This window comes from Bison bison, unplaced genomic scaffold, assembly GCF_000754665.1.
Source record: "Bison bison bison isolate TAMUID 2011002044 unplaced genomic scaffold, Bison_UMD1.0 scf7180017864043, whole genome shotgun sequence".
NCBI classification, from domain to species: Eukaryota; Metazoa; Chordata; class Mammalia; order Artiodactyla; family Bovidae; genus Bison; species Bison bison.
In genome coordinates, this window is record NW_011494615.1 from 8440858 (window position 1) to 8464637 (window position 23780).

General features: G+C 42.8%; 1 protein-coding gene across 1 annotated transcript in view; it reads right to left on the reverse strand.

The window, feature by feature from the left end:
* Positions 1-13332: 13332 nt before the first annotated feature.
* Positions 13333-23780, reverse strand: part of GPD1L (glycerol-3-phosphate dehydrogenase 1-like) — a 63736-nt gene continuing 53288 nt past the window's right edge. Inside the window, exons 7-8 of the mRNA XM_010835554.1 lie at positions 23337-23443; positions 13333-16128 (exon numbers count right to left, since the gene is read on the reverse strand). Coding sequence (XP_010833856.1) covers positions 16032-16128; positions 23337-23443 — 204 coding nt within the window. The 3' untranslated portion in view covers positions 13333-16031. The remainder of the gene's footprint in view (positions 16129-23336; positions 23444-23780) is intronic.

Sequence of the window (23780 nt, forward strand, 5' to 3'; positions counted from 1 at the left end):
TATGTGTGTGTGTGTGTAGGTGTGTGGTGGTGGTGGGCTTCCCTGGTGGCTCAGACAGTAAAAAATCCACCTGCAGTGTGGGAGACCTAGGTTTGATCCCTGGGTTTAGAAGATCCTCTGGAGGAGAGCATGGCAACCCACTCTAGTATTCTTGCCGGGAGAATCCCCAGGGACAGAGGAGCCTGGGGGGCTACAGTCCCTGGGGCTTGCAAAGAGTTGGACACGACTGAGTGACTAAGCACACACACACACACACACACACACACACACACATTAATATAAAACTGAGTGACTTTGCCATACAGCAGAATTAACGCATTATAAATCAACTACTTCAATAAAAAAAATAAGAGGACCTCACACACACATCTGTGAGTTGGATAATGGCAGGATGCACAGGACAGAATTATCTTCCTTCCCCCTTCCCTCCTGTTTCCTTTAACTCAGAAAAGTGGCCCCAGCACCAGCACTGGGGTGCAGCTGTGACACTATCCGAGACAGATGTAGGGCAGGATTGCAAGTGACAAGGAGATGGAGACTACACCCTGGAAGGGGGTGAAACCTTTTACGGACATGTAAAGTAGAGCTGTACCGCCTGCCTGGATCCGTGAGCTACTCGGTCACCGTAGTCATGAGATCATAACAATATGACTGGGCACATAAGCAGGGCGCACAGGAAGCCTGGGCATGGAAGGAAATCACAGAGAGAAGAAGGCAGGGAAATAGATGTGACAGCTTGTTGCTGCCGGAGCTTCCTTAGCAAAGATCAGAATTGGATTTATTTTTAAAAGAGACAAATCCTGGTATCTACCCAAGATGTTTGTTCCTGTTGTCTTTAATCTGGTGGCAGGAGCAAGAAAGCAATCAGTCTGGGGTAAATACTGCTTCAAGCAATAGCCGTTCCTTGTACAGAGAGTTTGGACACTGGATGCTGAAAATGGACCAAGAAAAACCAGCACATCCTTGGCAGCACACCCAGCACAGGGGCTTCAGCTGTGTTTTTTCTGTCTCTCTCTCTCTCTTTTTTTTTTTTTTTTGGCTGCATCGTGCTGCAGGCAGGTACTTCGTTCTTCAAACGGGGATGGAAACTGCGCCCCCTGCAGTGGAAGCGCGGATTCTTAACCACTGGACCGCCAGCGAAGTCCCGTCCGCTGTTTTCTTAGAAACACAGACCATCTTTGTCAGCAGAGCTTTGAAACCCAATAAGATGAGACCTCAGAGAGCAAGTGAAACTGGCCATCTCACTCCAATCCCTTAGAAAATGGACACGCAAGTCCCTCCCTGAGAGCTGTCCAGGTGGTCTTGGTAAACAGAACTGCAAACCCTTATGGTGTGTAGAACAGGGACTTCCGTGGTGCGTCAGCGGTTAAGAATCTGCCTGCCAATGCAGAGAACACGAGTTCCATCCCTGGTCCCAGAAGATCCCACAAGCCGAGGAGCAACTAAGCCCGTGTGCCATAACTCCTGAAGCACGTGTGCTCACGCTCTGCCAACAAGAGAAGCCACTGCAATAAGAAGCCTGCTCACCGCAAGCAGAGTAGCCCCTGCGCACCGCAAGCCGAAAAATCCGGGGCACAGCAAAGAAGATCCGGCACAGCCATAAACCTTAAAAAGAAAAAAGATAAGTAGAACAAATGTTCCTCAATTAAAGTAGTTTATAGAAAAAAGTTGAGATTGCTTTTAAAAGACATCTGTATCAGGGCTTCACAGGCTGGCAGTCACCAGAATCACCCCGGGAGTCTCGGACGTGCTGGAGACCAGTGACTCTCAATCTCTCAAAATCAATGTTTGACCCCTGGATCAGATATCCTCAATATGAGGATTAGGAGAATATGTTGCCTCACCAATTTAGGGACAATGCCCCTTGTCAGCTCCCAAGCAGTTATGGAACCAGAAGGATGCCCCTTTTCCCTAGGCAACATAATTCTCCTAAAAGAAAAGGGGGGTGGGGATGAGAGAGTCATTTCCTAGGCAGGTTGATAAGGAGTCTAGGGGTCCCCAAGGAGAGAGGGGTCTGGAATTCTCAAGGAGGAAGAAAGGACAAACTTTTTTTTTCCTTCTCTACATTCCTTAGGATTATATAACAATAATGTATGCTGCCTGAGGACAGTCTCAAGATTAAACCTTCTGGCTAATTCCGTTACCTTAAAATGTAAATTATGGGAGTAGACCTGGTCTTTGCAAGGATTATATAACAATAATGTGTCCTGCCTGAGGACAGTCTCTGGATTAAACCTTCTGGCTAATTCTGTTATCTTCAAATGTAAATTATGGGAGTAGGTCTGGTGAGGTCTTTACAACCTCCAGACATTCTTTGGATTCATTGGAGAGTATATAACTTCATTGCTAACACTAGCAAGGGGGTACTCTTTCTGCCCCCTTCTGATGCCTATGTCAGAAGCTTTCTCTATCTCCTTTATACTTTAATAAAACTTTATTACACACACACACACACAAAATCAATGTTTGAAAAGCCTTCCAAGGTGGTTTTAGTATGGACGCAGGGAGAGAAACAGTGGTGTAGAGGGACTTACCTCCTGGTCCAGTGGCTAAGACTCCATGATTCTAATGCAGGGGGCCTGGGCTCAATCCCTGGCCTGGGAACTAGATGCCACATGCTGCAAGGAAGATAGAAGATCCCAGGCACCACAAGTAAAATCCGGCACAGCCAAATAAATAGTTATTAAAAAGAAAGAAAGAAATAGCAGAGAACCGTGATTTTCTAACTTGAGTGGGCATACACCTCACTGGGGATCTCCTGAGAGTTTCCTTCTGGCAGGTCTGGGAGGAATGAAAGCCTGCATGTCTAATGAGCTTCAGAGATGGGGACGCTGTGAACCCTGGGCTACACATAGGATGCCAAGGGTCTCTAGAGCTACCTCGTCAATTATGGGCATTGAACTAAAACTTCTCATCAATAAAGTACAATTCAGAGCCAGGGATAAACCTTTGCAACATTCTGGGCAAAACCACTTTTCTTACCATGTGTGGGAGAAGACGGGGGTAAGCAATCAGATCAGACTGGGCAGAAATCAGAACAATTTTCCATATCAGTTGCATTTTTCAGTAAACATGACTTCAACTGATGAATCAGTAAACAAAATGTGGTATATCTTTACACTGGAATGTTATTTGGCTATAAAAAGGAACAAAATCTTGATACATACTACATGGATAACCCTTGAAAATATTATGCTGGGAATTCCCTGGTGGTCCAGTGGTTAGGACTTCATGCCTTCACAGCCCAGGGCACAGGTTCCATCCCTGGTCAGGAACTAGGATCCCAAAGCCACACAGTGCAGCAAAAAAAAAAAAAAAATGCTAGCAAAAGAAGTCAGTCACAAAAGGCCACATATTAAATATTCTATTTACATGAAATGCTCAAAATTGGCATATTTATAAAGACAGAAAACAAAATGAGTGGTGGCTTAGGGCTGGAGGGATGGGGGAATGGAGAGCTAGTTGACGGGCATGGAGTTTCTTTATGAGGTCATGAAAATATTCTAAATATTTGTGAAATATTCTACAATTGACTACTAAAAAACCATTGATTTATACACTTTAAATGGGTGAGTTGTATGATGATATGTGAACTCTCTCTCTAAAGCTGTCAAGAAATTACTGAAAGATCTCTGCAGTGCATATAAGCAACCAAACATGCAAAAAGTATATTATTATATATGACATATTATTTTCTTCACATACAATCTTCATTATATAGATGTATTCTATATAGAATATAAATACAAAGATGATATAAAGACTTACAGGAGCAAGTCTATTTTTTAAAAAAAAAGGCAAACAACAACAGGAAAACAGAGGATATGCACAGACAATTTACATAACAGGGAACCAGAAGGTCAATATACACACGGAAGGAGGTTCAACTTTGGAAGTCAAGGAAATAAACACTAATATATCAACTAGATATCAATTCAGACCCACTGAGCTGGAAAAAGAACTGCAAAAATTGGTATGATGACACTCTTTGTGCATGCTAAGTCGCTTTAGGCATGTCCGACTCTGTGACCCTATAGGCTGTAACCCATCAGGCTATATTCTTCCATTATTTTCCATATTAGTAAAAACCTTCAACAACTTATATGCCACCAATAGAGAAACAGATAACTTTATTGGGGTTTATTCATATCATGGAAAATTAGCACTTAAAAATAAATGAATTTGAGCTACCATATGTAATACAATATTTAAAATATGATTCACCACCGCAATGAGAAGCCCATGCACTGCATTAGAGAGTAGCCCCCACTCACCGCAACTAGAGAAAAGCCTGTGCAGCAACGAAGACCCAGCACTGCCAAAAATAAATGAATAAATAAAATTATTTTAAAAATAAATATGTTAATGTATGGCAGAAACCAACACAATACTGTGATTGTCCTTCAATTAAAAATAAATTAAGAAAAAAATAAAATAAAAAGTTCCTTCAAAAAAATAAAATATGATTCATGTTGTCTCCTAGAAATGTTTGAAAGAGAGCAAAGGTACAGGGGAAGGTTAAGCTGGCAATTCGTACGTGGCTTGGACCTGGCACTCCATCACTACTGCTGTTACCTTGGCCAAGCCTGTCACAGGCCAAGCCCCTTCTGCAGGGGCTGGAAAATTGGCTCATGGCCAAGGAATCGCGGTCACAATGGAAAGAAAACAGAATGAAACATGGCGGACTCCCGGGGCGGTCCAGTGGTGAAGACTGTGTGCTTCCAATCTCGGGCACATGGCCTCAATCCCTGGTCAGGGAACTAAGATCCCACATGCCGCAGAGCCAAAACATTAAAAAAGAAAGAAAGAAACGTGGATTCTGTCCAGGTCTTATCCTGGGCATCTCAGTTTTATTTTGGGGTTATTTGTCCCTGAATCCCTTTTCTGCACACCTCACAGACCACCCTCGGGGTACTCCAACCTCATAAGGGCTCCACCCAGCACCAGTCTTGTTTTCTTGTCTCCTGGACAACTCCAGGCAGAAGGCCCCAAGCAATTGAAACCAAGTATCGATTTCTCTTTTTCTCCCCAGGTTCTTTCCTTCTTGAAGTTCCCTAATGTGTTCAGAGAACTGTGAGAAGCAAATTATACATGTGATTTGATTTCTCAAGAAACTTGACACTATCTGCAGACAAAGAAATGGATGCCCGGAGAGATTAAGTAACTTGGCCAGAGACGCGGAGAGCCAGAACTTAAATCTCTACCCAAACACGTTAAGTCTTGAAATGAGGTGTTGACTCCACTTAAGGGCCCAGAAGCTAATTTTTTTTAAGATTTTTTTTTTTTTGATGTGGTCTATTTTAAAAGTCTTTATTGAATCTGTTACAATATTACTTCTGTTTTGCTTTGGGTTTTTTTGGCCACCAGGCATGTGAGATCCTAGCTACCTGACCAGGGATAGAACTTGTACCCCTGCATTGGAAAGAGAAGTCTTGACCACTGGACCATAAGGGAAGTCCCAGGGGCTAGCTTTTAGAACTTGGTGATTTCTGTTTAAGAAAAAGAATACAGGGGACTTCTCAGGTGGTGTAGTAGGTAAGAATCTGCCTGCAGTTCAGGGGACACGGGTTTGATCCCTGGTCCAGGACGATTCCACATGCCACGGAGCATCTAAGCCCATGCGCCACAACTACTGAGCCCTCAAGCCACAAGTACTGATGGCTGTGTGCCTAGAGGCTGTGCTCTGCACCAAGAGAAGCCATTAAAATGAGAACCCTTGAACCACAACGAAGAGGAGTCCCGGCTCACCAGCACTAGAGGAAGCCTGAGTAGCACTGAAGACCCAGTACAACCAAAAATAAATAAGTAAATAATTAAAAAAAAAATACATAGACTTCCCTGGTGGTCCAGTGGTTAGGGTGCTACACTTTTGCTGCCAAGGACCCAAGTTCGATCCCTGGTCGGGAAACTAAAATCCCACAAACCTTGCAGTGAGGCCAAAAAAAAAAGAATACAAATTTAAGAAAACAAACTTAGGTAGAAGGCACTTGTACAAGTAAGGGTCTTGAAGCTTAAATTTTATTCACTTCTTGATAAAACAGCTTCTAAATGGAAATCACACAATCTCCAAAGATAATGAAGCAGCAAACCAAGGGGAAGATTAGAATGCAAAGAGATTTTTTTTTTTTCCCTTCACTGTGTACCACCCTCCTTGTTAAAACTTCTCTAAAGCACGGAAGGTCCATCCTCCAGAAGTATTTCCGCAAAGATAGTCCTAGAGTTTTTCCTGAGAACAAAAACGCAGGTATTTCTGCTTTTGCTGGAATGTCAATGTCAGAATGAGATGGAGAAGAAATCAGACATTTAATGAAGACGGACTAAGTGGGAGCCCAATGTCAGGGAAGGGAAAGAAATCCAGAAGCAACAAAATCCAGTCAGGTGTTTAAGCGGATACTGAAGAGTCAAAAGTAAAACACACCAACTTACAGTCTGTTTTGAGTTGCAACATCAGGATGAAACCTAGATACGGGACAATTGTGCAGCACAAACTCAGCTCAGCTCGTAAGAACAGCGTGACCTTCCCAACACTTGACCAAAGAGCCTCTGGAACAATAATGCTATTTTTTTTTTTTTTAAAGGCTGCCAACTGCCTGGGGCAAACTCATTTCCAAAGAGTGACCTCTGGTGGACAGGAGGGTCATTGTTCACTGGAACCGGGAATTTCCTGACAAGCGTGGTAAACCCATTTCAACTTGCGTTTTACAAGAGTCTTCTGGGGTTTTGTTTAAACTTGTGATGTTTTAAATTTTTTTATTAATGTTTCTTGTTTCAGTAATCCTCATAAACAGGTCACTCACAAGACATATTTTGTATGCTTATATAAACTTTCAGCACCACTATTACAACTGCTAGTAAACAGTTCTTTTAACAAAATTGTAGTTTGGAATAACAAAACTGGTAGGAGACACTTCTAAATTCTTTTTTTCTTTTTTGGCCACACCACGTGGCTTGTGGGATCTTAGTTCCCCCACCAGGGATTGAAATGGGGTCCCAGCAGTGGAAGCACAGAGTCCTAACCACCAGACTGCCAGAAATTCCCTAAATTCTTGATAAATACAACATTGTGCATTTCTCAGATTTATTGGTTCTATTTAATTCTCTATTATAAAAGAATCACAAATAGTGGTTATAAAAGTAATCAGGAAATGAAAATGAGGTCAGAACCATAAATTGCAGCCTTCCTTTTGAAGGCTAACTTGGCAGGGTCTATTAAAATACAAAAATCTAGGACGTTATTCTCTAGATTTACTTACATAAGTGAACAGAGATACATATGTGAGGACACTTACTGTGGCAATTATCATAATTAAAGAAAATCTAACTATTCATCTATAATAAATTATGGAATAGTCAGATAATTAAACATATGCAGATATTTAAAGGCTATGGGAAATCCATATTTTTTACTATTAAGACTTTTAAAGGAAACTTTAGAACAGTGTTATGTATTAAAATCCCATACATGCATGAACAAGGGCTTCTTTCCCAGGTGGTGCTAGTGGTAAAGAACCTGCCTGCCAAAGCAGGAGATGCAGGAGACTCGGGTTCACTTCCTGGGTTGGGAAGATTCCCTGGAGTAGGAAGCGGCAAACCATTCTAGGTTTCTTGCCTGAAAGAGTCCATGGACAGAGGAGCCTGGCGGGCTACAGTTCACGGGGCCGCAAAGAGTCAGACACGACCAAGTGACTGAACACAGCACACACACATGCATGAACATAGTATATTTATGCACATTTGCAGAAATAATTATTGAGTGATTGCAGCTTTGCTCTTTCCAATCACTGATTTTGCTTCACTATGAACAGCCATTACTGAAAGGAGATGACATAACCTTAAAGTTAAGGACACAAACTCTGGGGATTTCTCTGCTGGTCCAGTGGGTTAAGACTCCACATTCTCAGTGGAGGAGGCACAGGTTTGATCCCTGCTCAGGGAACTAAGATTACTTACCCCTTGAAGCAACAACAACAAAAAACACACACAGACTCTGAAGTCAACCTGCCTGAGTTCAAATCCTGGTTTTATCAACTACAGTCTATTAGTTAAGTTCTTTAGCCTCTTTGTGCCTTAGCTTTCCCATCTGTATATGGGCTGATAAATTCTGAGGATTAAATTAATTCATATATACAAAGTTCAGGCTTCCCAGGTGGCGCTAGAGGTAGAAAAATAAAATAAAATAAAATCCTTCTGCCAAAGCAGGAAACACAAGAGACCTGGGTTCAGTCCCTGGGTTGGGAAGATCCCCTGGGGTGGGAAATGGCAACCGACTCCAGTATTCTTGCCTGGAACATTCCATGGACAGAAGAGCCTGGTGGCTATAATCCATGGGGTTGCAAAGAGTCAGACACGACTGAGTGCACACACACAGTGCTCAAATACAAAGCACCAGAGTAGTAAAGCTAAAAGTACTCTACCACTAGCATTTTAACATACAATTTTTAAAATTAAGTGTTCATATATTCAGGGAAATTGGGTGGTCCTAAGAATTTTCTGTACTATCTTTGCAACTTCCTGTGAATCTATTGATACAATTATTTCAAAATAAAAGTTTTCAAAAAGTTGCTTAAAAAAAGCAACTGATATAAAAGATGGTCAAGACATAATGTTAACTGAAAAAAAAAAAAAAAACAAGATGCATAGTAATCCCTATTTTGTGTAGAAAAATGGGAAGGGGAATAAGTATATATTTGCTTATGTAAAATGAAATTCTAGAATAGCACATTAGGGATAAATAGCAGTGGCTACTAAGGAAGTGGGCAAATGGACTTTAATTTGAAACGAAGTGACTGTGTCCCAAATATTATTTTAAAATAAGAACAGTAACAATAAAGAATCACAAATAACACTTCCATCAAAGCATAAAAGCATTTCCATTTGTAACAAGTTGAATAACACCAACTTGACAAATTACAATGATGAAATATTCTTCCAATGGGCTCATTTGCACTCAACATGTTAAAATTCAACGATTTTTTTTTTTCCTTAGTTTTTTGTTTTTGGTTTCAGGAGGTTTTTTATTATTAATTTTTACTGGAGTGTAGTTGCTTTACAATGTTCTGTTAGTTTCTGCTGTACAGCAAAGTGAATCAGCTCTATGTTCGATCCCCTTTTTTGGATTGCCTTCCCATTTAGGTCACTACTGATGCATGAGTAGAGTTCCCTGAGCTATACAGAAGGTTCTCATTAGCTCTCTATTTTATACACAGTATCAATCATTCCTTACTTTTTGAAGGGAGTTGAAGTCACTCTTTCAGCTTCAGCTACACAAGGGTTTTGGAGTTGACAGCTGGCTTGTAGACTTAGTGAAAATCTTAATGACTGAGCGACTGAACTGAACTGAACTGAATGACACTTCTAATTGGAAGCTTTTGAATTGAGGAAGATAAGGAGACTCTAGCATAAGAAGCACATGTTAAAGACTTCCCTGGGTGGTCCAGTGGTTAGGACTTAGGCTTTCACTGCAAGGGGCCCAGGTTCAGTCCTTGGTCGGGGAACTAAGATCTTTCAAGCCACAGTTCAGTTCAGTTCAGCCACTCAGTCGTGTCCGACTCTTTGTGACCGCATGAACTGCAGTACGCCAGGCCTCCCTGTCCATCACCAACTCCCGGAGTCCACCCAAATGCATGTCCACTGAGTTGGTGATGCCATCCAACCATCTCATCCTCCGTCGTCCCCTTCTCCTCCTGCCCTCAATCTTTCCCAGCATCCGGGTCTTTTCCAATGAGTCAGCTCTTCACATCGGGTGGCCAAAGGACTGGAGTTTCAGCTTCAACATCAGTCCTTCCAATGAACAGCCAGGACTGATCTCCTTTAGGATGGACTGGATGGATCTCCTTGCAGTCCAAGGGACTCTCAAGAGTCCTCTCCAACACCACAGTTCAAAAGCATCAATTCTTCAATGCTCAGCTTTCTTTATAGTCCAACTCTCACATCCATACATGACCACTGGAAAAACCACCACCCATATTCCAACACAGCCTCTATATCCCAACAGGGGATGCCCAAATAGATAGCAGGATGCTGTAAGGACCAGTGAATAAATTCTCCAAAATTCTTGACATTGAATATCAATATCAATTCTTGATATTTCTCTAAGTTCCATCTCGTCTTAACTCCATAAATGTCTTTTTAGCAACTTAAGGAAAATTATGCTAGATGCTATGATAAATAACACTTACATCTCAGTGGCATAAAGATTTTTTTTAACTATCACAGTTCAACGTGAACTGAAGGTTGGGGGAAACTTCTCCACATAGTCATGTAGGAATCCAAGCTCTTATTTTAAAAGTTTTTATTTCTTTGGTTGCACAGGATCTTAATTGTGGCAAGCAGGATCTTCCATCTTTGTTGTGGCTTGCAGGATCTAGTTCCCCACCAGGAATTGAACTCAGGTCCCCTGCACTGGGAGTGCAATCTTTAACCACTGGACCACCAGGAAAGTCCCAGAATCCAGGCTTTAAGAGCCAACGTATGACTTCCGGGTCATTCTGGAAATTGACATCCAGTCAGCACACGGGAAACGAGTGGAGACTCAAACCAAATGTAACCCCAGCAAGGTTTTTTTTTTTTAGAAGTTGGGAGTTATGTTTTATTTGGTGGAAATTTTAAGGGCTTTAAGCCAGGGAGACAGCATCTCAAGTCACCCTGAGAGAACTGCTCCAAAGAGGTGAGGGGAGGAGCCAGGTTATACAGAAGATTTTCGACAAAGGGCAGGTAGTCTTAACATTAAAAGGTAAGTAGGTTTAGTCACTCAGTCGTGTCTGACTTTTTGCAACCCCAAGGACTGTAGCCTACCGGGCTCCTCTGTCCATGGGATTTGCCAGGCAAGAATACTGGAGTGGGTTGCCATTTCCTCCTCCAAAGAGGTATTTTTTTCTTCCCTATGTCACTGGCCAGAATTCAATCACCTAGCTGCAGGGGAGGCTGGGAAATGTAGTTTCACTGTACATCTCAGAAAAAATTTTTAAATAATTTAGTGAATATATATCATTGTCTCTGCATAAGCAGCTACTAGTATTATATTCTCCTCCTTTAAAGTTATCATTTCCTGTTTCTCACTGACCTTCACAGTAATCCTTGAGCTGCATGGATATTATTCCCAGTCAATGAGGAAAATGCACTTCAAAGAAGACTTGGCTGACCTGACTAGATGGATACTAAGGCAATGAAGCAGAATCCAAAACCCAAGTCTTCCCCACAGCGCTACACCTCCCATCCAAACCGAAGGAGACACAACTTGCTCCAGTACTCAGATCCGTCAGACCCTCAGTAAATTAGTAGCTTATGCTTATAGCTCTCCTACATAGTTTATTTCCGAAAAAGAAAAAAGTTCATCATCAACTTATTTTACCAGCAGTCGTAAAGTTATAAGGTCTACATGATAAAATTTTAATGGAGAAAAATTTGAATGGAAATATATTTGGGGGAATAACAAAATTGATTGTATACAATTAACTCTGGACACATTTCAGACATTATTTATTTCAAAAATCGCCTCTCCCTCTTCTCTCTTCTGGAACTCCAATCAGATATATATTGAATTTTATCCTATCCTCTATTTACCTCTTAAATTCTCAGGTATTTTCTTTGCTACTTTCTGTTACTATCTTCATATTTTCCACTTTGTTAATTCCATCTGCAGCTCTTGTCAAATCTACTCTTTAATCTGTCCAATGACATAATTTATGTTCATATCCAGATGTTCAAATAGGTTTGTTTACAAGACTCCTTTTTGATGGTTTAATCTTCCTTGTATGACCTTTTTTTTTTTTTCTTTTGACATTTGAGTCATTTCCTGCTCATTTTGTGAAGAGGCCCCCGGCTGGTGAATGTGAGGTCTCTGTGCTCATTTGTCTTCACACCTGTCACTGAGTGAGCCTCCAGGAGAGTGGTGGAGCCCCTGGAAATTTGGGGACTCAATCCAGGAACCATTGCCCAGGCCAGTGGATCTACATGTACACTTCTTCCTAAAAGTACCTTTCAAACGCATCTCTCATTTTGCTCAAATAAATATCTGGAACCTTGGGCATGTAATTCTTCTGTTTAAAAAAAAAATCTACTAACCTGCACTCATAATGAACTATTTTGTGATTATAATTTTAAAAGTACATACTCAATGGAGAATACTTATGGGAAGTGCATATTTATGGGAAGCCTTGCAGCCTGGATCGAGAGAGATTTCTGCAGATGTTGCTGATTTTTGTTTCTGTCGGTTACTGGCATTACTGGCCCAAGTTCCGATTTTTATGTTAACTTTTTGCTTGTGACTCCTGGAAGTAAAAATTCAAACCCAAAGCCTGTTTGTGGTGCTGGCATAATTACAAGTTTTCAGCATAGACCTTTTCTCTACCTGGTGCTCAACTTTCTTGCTTGTGCCCACACATGTGCTTTCTTAGTCCATTTTTTTCCTGAACCATGTGGCCTTTGGAGGGCTGGAGCATAAGCTTTACAGCCTGGACCCCTAGGGATATGGTGAGCACTCCCACGCCCTCTCCCGCAGTCACAGAGCCACCTCAAAGCCTAGCTGCTCTGGCCATCAGTGCCCCCATTTGTTTCAGGATTCTGGGCATTTCCCTTGAGAAAGTCAATTCCTAGGCAGGTTGATAAGAAGTCCGGGAGTCCCCAAGGAGAGAGGGGTCTGGAATTTTTGAGGAGGAGGAAAGGACAAACGTTTTTTGTTTTTTTTTTTCGTCTACATTCCTTAGGATTATATAACAATAATGTATCCTGCTTGAGTACAGTTTCTGGAAAAAACCTTACAGCTAATGCTGTTATCTTGAAATTACGGGAGTGGGTCTAGTGAGGTCTTTACAACCTCCAGACATTCTTTTGATTCACTGTAATAAGTAATTAAAAAGTATATAACTCCATTGCTAACAGTAGCAAGGGGGCATTCTTTCTGCCCCTTCTGATGTCTGTGTCAGAAGCTTTCTCTAAACCCTATTACACAAAAGCTCTGAGCGATCAAGCCTCACTTCTGGCCCTGGATTGAATTCTTCTCCTCCGGAGGCCAAGAATCCCAGCATCTTCTATGGTTCAGCAACAACCTTTCACCCTCACATTTAATCCACCGAATGGGTGGAAGGAGAAGGCCTCCATCCTATGCTTGTAATTCCATAAAAATATCAGCAAGCAATGGAAAGGAACACCCATCGACAAATGGAAGCAGATGTGTTTTTGAGGAACGCATTAGAGATGAAGCCCTTCTTTTAAAATTTGCCTTTTTATTGTTGTCAAGGTAACACAATTTGGGGAGAGAAATAAAAGAGACTACCTGAACAAATAAAACCATCACATAAGCTGATTTAAAAAAAATAGGATCAGTAGCACAGGTTTGGGGGGATTCAATTTTTATTAAATCAAGCTTTTAAATCATATCCACCTACAGTCTGTAAACAAATGTAGTACATGTGTAGGTAAAAGGCTCTTAGATAAGAGCTAGTGGAAGAAACCGAAGATTCCTTGGTACAGAGGCATCTCACCACTCCCTGGGCCGATGCCATGGGGCCACATGATAGCTAAGACTTAAATAAAAACCAGAAGGAGTTTAGCTTAATTCCACCTGCTAGGATGGATATTGTTCCACATTATAGTAGGCTGGATTATCGCAAGGCAACAGTGTAGTTTTTACATTCACAGATTTGGCTGATACAGTATAAATTAAGCTTCTTTTCTAGATGTCTCCCTCCCAAATTACCATAATTAGTAGTAAGAAAGGTGAATTAAAATAAATGATGGACCACAGGTGGTTATAAAAATATATAACTCGTAGAGTAATAAATATCTACAGTTAGCAAAGCATAAACTTATATAAAATTTACCTTTTTCTATATGTGCAGAATATCATAAGTATGTTCAAAAGGTACAGTCAGAAGACTTGAGAAGGCATTTTTAAAGAAAAAACACTCAAGTACAAAACCCAGAGTCGGAAGCTGAATGCAGATGAAGAACATACACAAGACAAAAATCCGAATCCTCACATCTGATGATGCTACTTGACAGACACCACGATTAGCTTACAGCCCTTTATGTATCTTAAAAAGTAACTTTGTTACTTATGTACAAACTTTTAAAAAGATTAATTATGAGACAAGCAAAAGTTGATTAACAGTGGCACTAAAATCGATGAAACATAGCATTTTGTGTGCTTTCGTATTCTTCTATGTATAGAAGTTTTTAAAATTCCCACCAAAAAAAAAATCTAGTTTACAATCATCCCAGATATAGAAGGGGAAAAAAATCCCAAGCTGGAAAATAAAAAAGGTCAACATCTCGAAGTGACTGAAAATCCATGAAAATGTAAAAGACATTCATACATTTCCTTAACACTCATTCACTAGCATGTAAGGTAACCGCAGTGCTATCTTGAATCCAATCACATTTACAAAGATACAGTAATTTCCGTTCTAATTCTAGAATTAAAAGCACTTAGTCCACACAGTGTGCGTTTCAGCGAAGTTGACATCCACTTGGCTGTACCTGAAAGTGTCGCCTTAAAGCTTCAGCGAAGACTGTGGCAGACCTGAACTTTATATAAAGGTGCGAATGAACAATACCACAGGCAGTCATTCATTCTCATTTCTCGCAGACAGTGAATATACTTGCACTGTCCTGTGGTTGCCTTAGTCTGGAATAGTGTTCCTTGGAAACTTTGGTAAGTTTCCTTGCCAAAAAAAAAAAAAATCTGCGTAATCTGTCTGGGACTTGCCGGGTTAAATAAGCATGTTCTATGAACACACAGTCTATCCCTTCAGGAGGGGTGTACAGACATGGCTGTTCCCAAACTCACTGGATCTTGCCAGGGAACACCAGGACCACTACTGGATCCTGGGACACTGGTTTCCTGTGGAACGTGGTTTGAGAAATGCTAATCTAAATAATAAATTTTCTACAGTAGTGGTTCTCAGACAGTAGACAGCATTGAAACACACAGAAGGCATGTCAAGACAGAGATACAAGACCTCACTTCAGAGGCTGGGGTTGGGGAGGGACCTCGGAACCTATGTTTCCAAGAGACTCCAAGTGGAGCGAATGGAGTGAGGTCCACACGGAGTGACATCCTTCTAGACAAGGACCCATGCAAGCCTCAACTGCAGAAAGCTGCCCATGCCCTCAAGAAAGCCTGGGGACAGCATCTGCTACGACCAATCAGCGGGAGTTCAAACCAGGCCAGTGACGGCTGAGCCTCTGGATCTGGCCCTTCTCGTCAGATGACCAGGCACGGAGACTGTACCTTAGAAGAAGAGTAACAGCTGCCCCCTTTCAGGGGATCTGTGAGGCTTACAGGAAATGTGTGAACGAAAGTACAACCTGACAAGAAGCATCACACAACGGTAGCTAATCAGAACGCAGCAGGAACATCCCAGGTGAGTTCTTGGCCTTCCGCCACTGCTGTGCCTTTACCCAAGTACATTCTGGTAGCTAACAAAGAGAAAAGAGGCTAAAAGTGCAGAAAACTGCAATGAGTGGAATATACAGATGAGTGGATTACCTAATCAAAATATGTAATTACTTTAAAAAAAAGATCAACCCACAATTGAAGTAGTTAATTATGCTGGCTCTGAGATAGTGTTTAAGTTACAGTATGTTGATCTTTGAACCCCCTCACTCATCTACTCTGCCATGTTAATAATGCTTGTTACATTTTAACCTTGAGAATGAGAAAAAAAAATCCTTTGGTGAAACTCAAAACTTTTAGCTGTGATAGTTCCAATCTTGTATGCTACCTCGGTGGGAAAATTTCAAAAGTGATTTTTTAAAAAGGGCCTTTAATTTTGGTTCATAAAAACATCCATAGAATGAGAAAGGAACACACACTCACATGGTCACATATGTGCGTCTAGATGTTGCCCGGTAACATCTTAGCCAATAACTTCATCTTGCAATTCAAAAGTGAACCTGGTAAAAATTCATACACATCCACGATGGGATGACAGTCAAGCATACATCTTTGTTGCCAAGTCCTGGTTTCCACCATTCTAAATGTCTGATACAAAAGGCAGGCCGTTTCCTGATAGGTTGCATGATTCACTCTATATATGCTCTGGATGGCTCTGGAGACAAGACAACATCTCTTGAACGGGCCGGCCTTCATAGCAGATCTGGTACACTGCAGTGAACAATGGAAACCTGATTGGAGGAAAGAGGATGGGAAAAGACAAGTTAAGCCATCTGGTCTACCTCACAGAACCAACCAGTCTTTCTGTCCTGCCTAACAGACTGCAGACTAGCATGCTACTATTGGAAAACAAAGCACCCTCCTTCACATCCCTTCCCTATGTGGTCTGCAGGGAGCCTCTACACTGTGGCTATAAGAACCTGGTACAACCTAAACCATCCTCTGGTTGCTTGGAGTGTGCTGTCTACAGACCCGTCCAGGGGTACTCTTTACAGGGTGATCTGTGGTCACCGACATCAAGAGTTGTGGCTCAGGCTCTTGACCAAATCTGGAATGGATTCAGGTTTATGTCACTAATTTTAAAAGGTTGGAGAATAAATTTTAAATTGTAGGGAGGTACTGCTCTCGCTTCTCTGAAACAAATCATCCAAGGATGAAGACGAGGCAGCCCACACAGCACCATAAACAATGGAGGCCTGGAACACTCCCACAAGAATCAACAAGGGGACTCACGATTAGCAAAATGCTGATCTCACGTGGGAAGCGGAATTTATCCTGCTGTTTCTTCTAAGATGCGAACACAGGTATAAATGACAGTTTGAAATGGATGAGGGAACGAAGGAGTGGGCTACTAATCCACTATAAGAAAAGGTAACATTATCCCAGGGTACTGCTAGCTCACTCGGTAAGTATCTATTTTTTTAAATGCAGAAATCACTAAGGAAATAACTAAGTAATGTCAACAGGCTTTCAAACCCATACACACTGAATCACAAGAATCTTAAAAACCATTCTGAAAGTTATCTAGTTAAGCATTCTACAGTGATAACGTGATTTAAGAACAGGAAACAGTGCTGATAGGTTACATGTCTTTATGACAGTCTGTCACTGTGGGTTTTTTAAGGTGCAGAATGTTCTGGCATTTTTCAGTCAGCTAGACTTAATAAAATCTTTGATTTCACAGCCTATTAACTTTGGGCAAGTTTCACAACCCCTCTGTCCCTTTGCTCATCTGCAGAATGGGACTGGACACTCAGGATTGTTTTATTAAGTGACTTTACGTGTGAGGAGGAAAATACAACACCTGATACATGATGTGTGTAATAAACTGCAGCTTGTAAATGCAGCCACATCGCAACCAAGGGTTCTAGGCTATCCAAAAGGACAGGGCCTAAGCCTAGTTTTGCTCACCTCTGCATCAAAACGGCCTGGCCCAGTGCAGGCAAGAGGCAGGTGCTTAGTGAGTGTCTGTTGAATGAATTCTTGTGAATGGGAGTTAATGCCAGGAGATTTTAACTCCTTCCTTTGTCCTTCCATGACTTAACTTTCCTGTTCCTATGATGAGAACAACTTGCATGTTCCTCAAGCAGAGTGGCAGGTGATGAGTACCACCCAAAGCCATTCCCAACCCCTTCTCTCCTTACTGAGGTTGGGAATACCCTATCTCAGCCTTTCTTTCACACCAGAATTGGCCAAGGAAGAAAGTTCTAGCCAGCAAGACAGAATACATCTGGGAGGGTTTCTGGGGAAGATCTTTCTCTCCTTGAGAGGCACTGGACAAAAATATCTGCTAGACCACCCTTGCTCCACGCTGCTGAGTACAGTTGTGAGTATGTGATGCCTAGAGCTGCTGCAGCCACCTTGAGGCTTTAAGGAACGGCCAACAGGATCACTAAGATTCTAACCCAGAGACACTGAGACAACACCAATAACATCTACCTCTGGAATCTGTTATGTGAGAAAAATAACTGTATTGTTCAAGGTGTTTTAATTGGCTGTTGCTCATGAAGCCAAAAGCACTCCCAATGTTCACAACTAGCATTGTCAAAATGTGTTCTGCAGATGAGATGATGACAAGTGATACGGAGCGGGGGGGCTACATTTCTATTGACAAGTAACTTGTTTAACCTCACAACCACACTATAAGGTAGATAATATTATCCCTATTCTATATATGAGGAAACTGAGGCACAGTTTCTGATTTTTCTAGCTAACACTAAACCACTAGGCTATAATGCCCATCTAAATGCTATTTTGTATCATTTAAAATGTTATGGGCTTTCCAGGTGGTCCAGTGGTTAGCAATCTACCTTGCAACGTAAGGGACACCAGTTCAATCCTTGGTCTGGAAGGATCCCACGTGCTGTGGAGCAACTAAGCCTGTGCACCACAACTACGGAGCCCTTGAGTGACGACTACTGAGCCCGAGTGGTACGACTGATGCCCGTGCACCTAAAGCCTGTGCTCTGCGACAAGAGACGCCGCCATGAGGACAAGCCCGAGGACCCCAACGAAGAGCAGCCTCTGTTTGCAACAACTAGGAAAAGCCTGCATGTAGCAGTGAAGCCCCGCTGCAGCTCAAAAGTAAAATCTTTTTTCTTAAAAAAAGACTTATTTCAGGACCACATGACATCCAAAAATAAAATAAAAGACTATAAAGCCAGTTAGATCAGTTTGAGGAACTCTCTAAAGAAGGTAAAAAGTGAAAGGAGGACATGGAAACCATTAACAGAACAAAGACAGCCTACCGGATAGGAGAACATATTTGCAAATGATACGACTAGCTCATACAACTCAACATCAGGAAACAAACAACACGATTACAAAATGGGCCTAAGAACAGAATAGATATTCTTCCAAAGAGGAAATCCAGATGGCCAACAGTCACAGGAAAAGATGTTCAACATCACTAATCATCAGAGAAATGCAAGTCAAAAGGGACATAACCTCATGGTTGTCAGAATGGCCATCATGAAAAAGAACACAAATAACAAATGTTGGCACGAATGTGGAGAAAAGGGAACCTTACTACACCGTTAGTGGGGATTAAATCCTGTGTAGCCACTGTGGAAAACAGTAAGGAGGTTTCTCAAAACACAACTGCCTTATGTCCCAGCAATCCCACTCCTGGGCATATATCTGAAAAAAACAAAAGCACTAATTTGAAAAGGTACGTGCACCCCAATATTCATAGCAGCATTATTTACAACTGCTAAAATATGGAAGCAAGCTAAACAGCCATCAACAGATGAATGGATAAAGAAGATTTGGTACACAGAAACAATGGAATACTACTCAGCCATTAAAAAGAATATTAATGAATATAACCAAAAAGATGCAGACTCACATATAGAGAAGAAATTAGTGGTTACCAGTGGGGAGAGGGAAGCAGGGAGGGGCAAGATAGAGGTAGAAGAATGGGGGGTGTACAAATTGTTAAGAATTCAATAAGTTACATGGATATATTTTGCAACGTGAGAAATATAGCCAATATTTTATAATAACTGTAAATGGAATATAAACTTTAAAAGTTGTTAATCACTATATTGTATACGGGATTGGGGGCAGAAGGAGAAGGGGATGACAGAGGATGAGATGGCTGGATAGCATCACTGACTCGATGGACGTGAGTCTGGGTGAACTCCGGGAGTTGGTGATGGACAGGGAGGCCTGGCGTGCTGCGATTCATGGGGTCGCAAAGAGTCAGACACGACTGAGCGACTGAACTGAACTGAACATACAATGTTGCACAGCAACTATACTTCCAAAAAATAAACTAGTTAAAAAAAAAAGTGAAGGTCTTCCCTTGTGGTCCAGTGGTTAAGACTCCACACTCCCAATGGAGGGGGGCCTGGGTTCGAACCCTGGTCAGGTAACTAGATTCCACATGCTGCAACTAAAGATCCCTAAAGCTCCCACATGCTGCAACTGAGATCTGGCATAGCTAAACAAAAAAAAAATTTTTTAAATAACAAAAAGGGAAAGGAAGACCAAAGACAATGTTTCATTAAAAAATGGACATAAACCTATCGATCAACTATCCCACTAATGGAGACTGAGGGCTTAGATGCTTCAGGCCTCAACAAGGCAGAGATGCACGTGTGTTAGTCGCTAGGCGTGTCTGACTCTTTGTGACCCCATGGACCGTCAGGCTCCTCTGACCACGGAATTCTCCAGGCAAAAATACTGGATCGGGTTGCCATTTACTTCTCCAGGGGATCTTCCAGACCCAGGGATCGAAGCTGGGTCTTCCGCATTGCAGGCAGGTTCTTTACCATCTGAGACATCCCTGAGGCACAGAGATGTGTAGTAGTATACATAAACGAGGCCCCAGCCCTTTACAGCACTGTTACCAGCTGACTGTACCCCAGCCCCCTCAATTCACCCAATGCCCCAGCACCTCAGAATGACTGTATTTAGAGATGGTGCACTTAAAGAGGAAATTAAGTGAACAGGGTTCATTAAGATGGGCCCTAAGCCAATATGGCTGGTACCCTTATAAGGAGACTGGGACAGACACCAGAAGACATGGGGATAAGACGCCACCTACAGGTCGAAGAGAGACACTTCGGAGAGGTCAATCCTGCAGATAGGTATCTGACTTCCGGCCTCCAGAACTGTGAGAAGACATTTCTGTTGTGTGAGCCACTCTGTCTGAGGCATTTTGCCTCTGGAGCCCGAGCAGACAAACGCCCGATACTCGCACGTGGCCGTAAAGACAGGCAGAAGGACACTGAAGAAAGCAAATTTCACGACAGCACTGAAACCCAGACAGCTTTAACATTTATCAAGGGGAGACTGGTTAATAAACAGAGGTTCTCCCACACTGTGGAATGTTCTGCAGACAGTAAATGAGACCTCTGGATGCAGATGTTGAACAATCTTCCAAGCATACCCTGAAGTGAAGAAAAGGGACAGAGCAGACTGTGGAGTCTGTCACGGTCACACAAATGGAAGCACTGTGTGGAAAGCTCAATGAACCCTGAGAAAGCGGCTTCTGTCTGTGGTGGGGATCAGGGCCCACTTTTCCTTGTGCGCCTTTTTGTATGATTGCAACGTTTTTTTCTCCCAGAAGCATGGTCCCCCTCCCAGACTTGAAAAATCAAAGTAAAATTGTAAGTTTAGCAGCAACACATTAGCAGCAATAGTGTCTAAACCAGGGATGTGGCAAACCACGGCCAGAAGTACAAGTCTTGCCTGTGACCTGTTTTTGCCCCACCTGCAAGCTAAGAATTATTTTTACATTTTTAAAGGGCTATTAAAGGAAACAAAGACTATATAGGCAGAGGCCTGTGTGTGGTCTACAAAGGGGAAATTTTGTGATGTGATTCTCTGCACAAAAAGTTGGCTGACCGCTGCTCTAAAAAGTAATTTCAAAGTACGGGAAGTGATTTAAGTCTACAGGGTATGGAAAAGGTTCTCTAAGGACACACCCAGGCTGGCTCATGGGCCGTGATGGTTGAGATGGTCATGAAGGGGGTGTCCAGGCAGGTCAAACTGCCAGCAAAGACACACAGCAGTCTGAGAAAGAGGCGCTTGGGGCAAGAGAGGTCCACTTCCACTAAACAGGGCTCACAGGACGTGCTGTTAGAAGCCAAGTTGGTAACTGGACTGCAATGCCAATCTAAGGACTGTGAATCTCATTCTCAAAGAACAAGAGGTCTCTGAGTTAGAGGTAACCACGGCAGTCATCTGGTCTACCAGTTTGAGTTTGTAGATAAAAGGCACAGAAAAGCTAAAAACATGACCTGCCCAAGACCACACAGCTGGCAAGCCATAAGGCCACTGGCCTCCCCCACAACACTCTTTCTACAGCAGGGAAGGGAGTAGGAAATGAAGGAAGACCAGGGTGATGATGGCTGGAATGGCAGAGAAAGAAATCTGGGTAAGAGGTGGCGCCAAGTGAGAATGGCAGGACTTAAGCTCCACCCAAACTACTGAGGGACTCGACATTCAGCCTGGGAGAAGGGCAGGGACCCCAACCCAACTGCGACCTCATTCAACACAGGCAGGACATGGTCCATTTCAGTTCAGTTCAGTCGTGTCTGACTCTTCATGACCCCATGAACTGCAGCACGCCAGGTCTCCCTGTCCATCACCAACTTCTAATCAGAAGGAAATGGGACATGACTACGGAGAAGCAGTTTCTCCTGCTTGGTTACATCTGCTTTTAAACAGGCAGGTACTGATCCCAGAACACCTGTTCCAGACTGTATCGTCCTGCAGTTAGAGGGGCACACAGACTCACACCGGCCAACATGTCAATTTGGAATCCTATCAAAGGACTGGACCCTAGCCTGTCTGTGTGATGTCCTGGGATCCTAGGGTTTGATCTTGGCTGCACACAGATGGTACTTTTTCCTTTTAAAGCAGAGTATGGATGGGCACACCTGAAAGGCGAGGAGACTGCAAGGTTCCTCATCGCACCTTAACACATGACGCCTCCGGTGCTAGAGTCCCAGGGGGACTCGTCCTTCCTTTTTTTCTGAATTGCTTGACATTTCATTAACAAGAGTGATCTTTTTATTAAAAGGACAAAGTAACCTTTATTTAAAATTTTTAATTAAAAATATATGACACGTTTTAAGTCATGTTAAGTCATGCTTTAAGTCATGCCGACTCTTTTGAGACTCCATGGACTGTAGCTCGCCAGGCTTCTCTGTCCATTCTTTCCTGGCAAGAATAATGGAGCGGGTTGCCATTTCCTACTCCAGGGGATCTTTCCCACCCAGGGATCGAACCAGGTCTCCTGCTTGGCAGCCAGATTCTTTACCCCTGAATGACCTGGAAAACCCATGTGCTGCTGCTGCTGCTGCTAAGTCGCTTCAGTTGTGTCTGACTCTGTGCAGCCCACAAGGCTCCCCCGTCCCTGGGATTCTCCAGGCAAGAACACTGGAGTGGGTTGCCATTTCCTTCTCCAGTGAATGAAAGTGAAAAGTGAAAGTGAAGTCACTCAGTCGTGTCCAACTCCTAGCGACCCCATGGACTGCAGCCTACCAGGCTCCTCCGTCCATAGGATTTTCCAGGCAAGAGTACTGGAGTCGGGTGCCATTGCCTTCTCCGGGAAAACCCACGTAACTCTTACCAAATACCTGACAGGGCAAGCCAGAATCTCAAACTCCTATTTTGTCTTGGGTTGGCCAAAATGTTAGCTTGGGATTTTCCGCTGATGGAAAAACCCGAGTGAACTTTTTGGCCAACCTGATACTGTGCCTAACAGCGCTCATTTCCCCTCCCTCATTTCGGACTTTGGGTAAATGCCTGTTTTCAGGGCAGGCAGACGTTTCCTGCCGTAGACCCTCACAACGCACGAAGGTCAGCACTGCTCTGCTAACTTCCTGTCCCTGCCTGGCAAATGCCTGAGTCAAGCACGGACTGCGCTCATCAGCGAGCAGAATGACAATTGATCCTCTGGCCTCACGGAAAACGGGGCACTTACTTGTCGAGCAGCCCCTTCTGTTTGAGGATGCGGTACACCTCGGCTGAAGTCTGAGGTCCTTGCAGCTTCTGTCCATTCAGCATCTCCTTCTCCAGTTCTTCGATGGTCTTAAAAACAATGAATGAACATAACCTCCTGTAACATCTAGAGCATCACTTAAAAAAAATTTTTTTTGGCAGTGCCGCATGGCATGTGGGATCTTAGTTCCCCAACCCGTTCCTCCCCATGCCCGCTGCAGTGGAAGCTCCAGTCTTAACCACTGGAATGTCAGGAAAGTCCCTAAGGCATCACTTATTTTAAAAGCAGGGTAAGGGGAGGGGAGCAGCAGGCCAAGGAAAGGGAATAACACACAAGGTAGAGGGCGTAGCACTGAAGCACTTGTGAGTGAAGGCAGGTAGGGGTGGGCAGGACAAGCCCCGCACACACAGCCTCCGTGCCCTGGAC